Below are 6334 nucleotides of genomic sequence, written 5' to 3'. Positions count from 1 at the left end.
TCATTTGAAAGGTCGCTGCACATTTTGTTGCGGTGTCTGCTGGTAGAGTCTTTGTTGACTGGGCCCTGTTTGCTTTATTGGACACATCCCGCCATCCATCTCTATGGGTAAAAGTTTTTCGCACCTTTCCGGGATCACTACCTAATGTCGTTATGTTAATCGAATTTAAATATATTATTTATTCCTTTTTAGAAAATCAGTTAGGTACTGAATCGAACCAGCGACATATGACTAACTTTGACTGGCAATTCATTTCGTTTAAAAATGTATATCTCCATTTTGATTTTTCCATGTCAATAATTTATGACAAAATTTTCAGAATTTCATTTATAAAAAAATTGTTCATACTAGAAACCTAAATGGCGTGTCACCTGCTGATATGTTATCAAATTACTTAAAAATGTATTATTGATTGAATTATTAGTCAAATTAAGTATTATATGTCATTAAATTTGTCCAATCGATCCTACAATTATTAGTTTGTCTTTTTTTGCAAAGATTTGGACCCGATAAAAGAAAATTTTATTATTTTTCAAGAAAAAGGGAGGAATTAATAAAATTGTTCCTGAGAAACTAAAGGAATATCCGTCGTTCTGGGATGAATAATCAATTGGAATTATAAATCTTCCAATTATAAATCCTTTGCCGAGAGATTTTTTTTTTACATTTGAAAAATCTGCTTTGACAGATAAATGTATTCGGACATGTCACCGGTGGTGTCATTCCCGAAAAGGCGTTTACACGATAATTTAAATAATAATATAGATTGATTTATTTATGAATCGTTCCTTTATCATCATCTTTAAAATACGATAAACCAGAAAAAAGTAATTCGAGCCAATAATTACAATCGGTTCAAATAAAAATTATACGCGTTCGGTTCGCTCCTCCTTTTAACGATTCGTTTTAGGATAAAAGTTCGATTACGGTTTAGAACTTTAAAAAGGCTCCTTCCGGTATAATAGTTCGGTTCATTCTAAATCCCGGATTTTTATCCATCACTCAACTATACTCCATCAACAATGAGGTCTTTTATTTAATTAGTGTAATATAAATATCTAGATATTCTTTAGTCAAAAGATTCCATATCGAAATACGGCATCTATAAAAGCATTTTAGAAATTTTTTCATTCTTTCCCTTTTTTTTCTTTCTTTCTTTCTTTCTTTCTTTCTTTCTTTCTTTCTTTCTTTCTTTCTTTCTTTCTTTATCTTAAATCGTTTAAGTTAAGGTTTAATAAACATATTGTTGCCTAATCGTAACTTTTTTTAAAGATTAAAAATATTCTGATTTTTTTAAATTTAAAACGTTCCGACCGACAACTCTCTTTATGAAAACCCAGAAAAGTTCTAGAACATCCGGAATATTTCGAATAAATTTTCAAGCTCATATAACCCCGTTAAAGACCTGTAAGATCATTTTTCCTAGGCTCACGCCCGCCCACGACCCGGTGGTCATTTTTTTAGATCGGCTCGGCCCGTGGATATAATTTTATAAAAATTAGTAAACATTTAATATCACCTGATTTTTTTAGAAAAATTAATTTTATAAATTTTTTAATCAAAAAAAATGGAGGAATTGGAAATTAATATTTTTTTCGGACCACGTGGGTATTTATTTGATGACATCAAATTCCCTTTGTTTAAAATGGGACGCATTTTAATTTTCTCCAAAAAATGTTATATAATTTAATTAATTGCGCCAAAATTTCGTAGATATGTCAAAACTTATGGCACATTTTGAATGACATTAATAAAGTAAAAAAATACCTTAATTTTCAAGACTCCATTCTCGTAGGAGCATTTCATTTTTTCTGGGTCGCATCCCATTGGAATCAGATATTGCCTATGAAACTCTTTGGTTCTTATGTATCCTGATTGGTCCTTTTCTTCTTGGGCCGCGGCCTTAATCGTAATTTTATTATCGGCCGCCTTCACTTCCAATTTATCGGGGGTAAATGGGGAAACATTCGTGGATATCTTTATTTTATTTTATATTTCCGGTTTTTAAAATTAAATAAACAAACGAATCTTTTTAAAATTCATAAATATATGCGGGGGGGAGGCAGGGAGTTGCAGTGGAAGATTTAAAGAAAATTTTAGGTCTAACTTGTAAGTAACCGTCGAAGACGCGAAAGCGTAACGGATGCTGAAAATTACGAAATAAATAATGGTAGATTGTACAGCTGACATATCTATTCGTTTATTCCAGTAGATATTTAACATATACGAATAAAAAAAATTATTCGAATCGAAAATGTCGAATAGTTATATATTTCGACATTCTATCAAAATTTTTTTCGAAATTATTCGTATTGATTGTTAAACATTGTATAAATAAAGAATACTATATTTGAGAAATATATTAGTAATATTTGGGAACTATAGATATTTTAATATGTTCCTAGTGGAGAAACAGGAAGCTTACAATTTTATTTCCTATATCAACCATTCGATGTAGAATAATATACTTCGACCATTGTTTTATTATAGATTTGGGTAATAGGGTGTATAAAAAAATTTGGATAATGATTTAAATTGAATTCATTGTGATTTGTTTTAATTAAGGTTGTCTTTTCATTTATATCCGTCTATTCAAAATTTTATAAAAGTTCTAGAAAAAAAAAGGACTTGTCTTTGAAATAATATATTATCGTCTGCCTTCTTATTTCTTTAATTTCTAAATATTCCTTTTTTTAGGATAATAAGTAAGTTATTTATATTACATTTTTATATAATATTTATAAAGCGAAGAATGAAAAAATTAATGAAAAGGTAAACCTGTTTGCGTTTTTTTAAATGGTTGCTATCGCCAAACGGTAGTTTTACCAATTTGCGCGAGGCCATTTGAAAGGTATTATTGGCGCTTGCAACGCAGCGTTGTTTAAGACGCTCAATTTGTTCGCACTATAAGGCCGCATTTATAGTAAACGAGTTTTTGTTCAAGCGTGGCGTTATTTTAACGCAGCTTTATTACAAGATAAAGCCAATAAATAGGTATAAATTTATAAGCGTTATAGTGATAACGCTATGATAAAATTTGAAAAAACATGTGTTGGTTACGTTGATAAAAAAAATATGGTATACTATTGTAGAAATAATAGCTATTTCGTTAAAAGGTATTATATAAAATATATTATCTCTATTTTAGCTTTATCTTAAATTAGTTTGTTTTAAATTGAAAACAGATATCAGCTGTAATAACGTTACGTTAAATAACGCAACGATTGAAAATAACGCGTTTACTATAAATACAGCATGCAGCGTACAGCGTAATTTTTCTACATAAATTTATAAATATATTCATCTTTTATATTTTTTTATTAATTTTTTTAAATTTGGAAATAGGAAAAATTAAGTTTTTTTAGAAACAACCAATATTTGACGAATCAAACCCGAATATTCGATTCACAAGAATACGAAATAATCGACTTGAATTTTAGAATCAAATACGAATAATCCGATTATTTGGTTCTTCGTATTTTTGTAGTTTTACAGCTGCTAATCGGGTATCGATGAAGATTTATATAGCTTAACCCATCATCGCGTTTATATTGTAAAATGAGGGCCTAAGTTATAAGAAGTCTACTTTTAGCATTTTCTATCATTTCCTTAGAGGATATTTGAGAGAAAAAAAAATGATTTATAATATCCATGAAAGCTTTTATCTTTTTTTGGTATCACTGACATTGATACTAACCGCGACTTGACGAATATATTAAAAGAGTGGTATGCCCACTTTGTCAGCTGTAGTCATTGCCAGTGGCTGCAACGTCGGTCTAAATGTTTTTCGTTTAAATACACTTTTCTATTAGCAAACTTGAACATTTTTTAATAGATAAATGAATCGTCTTCTATAAGTTAGTATTAATTTCATGGTTTGTGGTTATATGATTTTAATCAAATCTATAAACCTTTCCAGTTAATTAAAATATGATAGTTATCATGATTATAGGATAATTTATTTTTTAGATTAAATTAATATTTCAACTTAATGTACCGTCATCTTATTTCCGTCTAACTTCACTTCCGCGATCCCTGTAGTTGTAGTAGTCGTCGATGAGAGATGAGGATCTGTCGAAAATACAATCGTAGACGTTGGTGCTGTTTCACCACCCATGGGTCCTAATAAGGGGGGAGCTTGAGGGGAAAATGTCAAGGGTAAACCCTAAATGATTAAATACGCGAAAAAAAATATTTACATATATGTATATTATGTATTTACACAAAATATTTGGAGACTAAAACTCTACAAGCTATAACTTTTTTTGTAAGTATATAGATGTGTATACAATTAATAACCTTTTAACAAAAACTTACAGGAAATATTCTTCCGCTAGGAAAACCTCCAGAAGCCTCTATGTTAAAGTAGGATTGCTGTTGCATGCTATTTTCATTCATAGGACCTCCAGGCCCCACAGGTCTATTTTGATTGTTGTAAACCGCGTACGGTATAAAGAATTGTCCCTGGGCTCCTTGCCCCGGTTGCTGATTTGAGCTCATATCTTTAATTTCCATGTTACTCTTAGCGCCCGCCATGCACAAAGTAGTTTTAAAATAAAAATACTAAATAACAAAAAGTTTAAAAAATGGTTGGGAAAAAATAAAATCAAGTGAGGAGTATTGCTATATTATTAACATTTCTGCGCGGAAGAGATTTGCTTTGAATACAAAAATTACGTAAAATGATGTGGATTTGACGCGATTGTTGCGCAGCTCTGAAAAAAAAAATTACATTTAAATTAAAGATTATTGGTTTTTTTAAAATTCGATTGAATGAATCTTCTTAAGTATTTAAGATGCTATAAAAAAAATTTTTTAAAGAAGAGACTATGGTTATTGTATTCAGGCTGTGTCCTAACTTCTTTCTTCATTCATTTTCATAATGTATGACAACAGTTTCTGAATGGTGGCTTTTTTTTCTAAACTTAAACAGGAATAAGTATCTCACCATATGACAAGTTCTATAACAAATGGTTTCCAGGAATCTGATTAGAATTTATAATTAAGAATTAAAGGGGGATAAATTGAGTTGATGTAAGAACGCGACTTTAGTTTTTATGTATCTCAATCAACTAAATAGTATTTATTTGGCATTACATGTTTATCTCTTTAGTTATTCGAAAATAGGTTCCTGTTAAGTGAAATGATTTACTTAAATATATTAAATTGCGCCTTATATAATAATACGGTTTATAAACATGGTTCATCATTTACTTTCATATCAATGACATGTATCAGAGACTTGCAAGCCCGGCACTTAGCCAGGCCAGGGTACAAAACCGGGCCGTATTATAATTTCTTTCAGATATATCCGGATTCTATACAGTATTCAAAAGATTGTAGACCAATGTCAATAAAATGTAGCCGGGCCTAACATTAATTATTGAACCAGGCCCGGGCCGTATAATCTTTTTAAAAAGCAATCCGGGGCCTAGCCCTGTTTTTTTCCAATTTAAGAGGGGTCACTTAAAAAAATAAAATGGATACTATCATTTTCTCTATCTCCTGAAAGAGATATACGTGATTCTGCATTCATTTTTTTTTAAAAAATAGCGTATTTTTTTCGAGGGTTCATAGATCTTTGGTCGGAAACGCGTATTTTTTATTTGGGAGGCCTCCTTTGATCGTATTATTTTGATCGTAAAATTGTCCATTTGTCCATTTAAGGTCAAAATGGACGATTTTTTCATTCATATGAATTTATATGCACGTAATTTTTCTAATTCTTTATATCAGATTAATGTAGTAATGTATACCTATTAATAAACATATATCAATGTATTATTTATTAGATAATGAAGAGCTACTGATTTTGAATGCCTTTAATTGATGGAAATAGAAGCAACTATAAAAATGATTACAACGTATACCTATTAATAAACTGATAAAAATGATTAAAATTTATTAGATAGAAGAGCTATTGTTTTTGAACTCCTTTAAATAATGGAAATATTTTTCTAATTCTTTATATCAGATTAGTGTAATAATGTATACCTATTAATAAACATATATCAATTATTTATTAGATAATGAAGAAAGAAGAGCTACTGATTTTGAACTCCTTTAAATAATGGAAATAGAAGCAACTGATAAATATGATTAAAATTTATTATTTATTAGATAATGAAGAAAGAAGAGCTACTGATTTTGAACTCCTTTAAATAATGGAAATAGAAGCAACTGATAAATATTACAATTTATTATTTATTAGATAATTATAACTTATAAATAAAATTAATTGATAATTTGGTCAGAATATTATATTTTATTATACATCTATATTATAATTATACATAAGTTTTATATAACAAGATGCTTTATCAACAAATAAATA

At 29.2% G+C, this 6334-nt stretch overlaps 1 protein-coding gene across 1 annotated transcript; it reads right to left on the bottom strand.

Moving 5' to 3' along the window:
• Positions 1-4538, bottom strand: LOC135929788 (heat shock protein beta-1-like). Its single transcript, XM_065466502.1, has 4 exons — positions 4318-4538; positions 3998-4165; positions 1768-1977; positions 1-141 (listed from the first exon to the last, which is right to left on the bottom strand). Exons 1-4 carry the CDS (start codon positions 4534-4536, stop codon positions 1-3), a joined length of 738 nt encoding a protein of 245 aa, XP_065322574.1. The 5' UTR covers positions 4537-4538.
• Positions 4539-6334: the final 1796 nt, after the last annotated feature.

The sequence above is a fragment of the Gordionus sp. m RMFG-2023 genome, chromosome 5 (genome assembly GCF_954871325.1).
Source record: "Gordionus sp. m RMFG-2023 chromosome 5, tfGorSpeb1-WG-v2, whole genome shotgun sequence".
Classification (NCBI taxonomy): Eukaryota; Metazoa; Nematomorpha; class Gordioida; order Chordodea; family Parachordodidae; genus Gordionus; species Gordionus sp. m RMFG-2023.
This window is presented reverse-complemented; position numbering and strand designations above follow the sequence as displayed.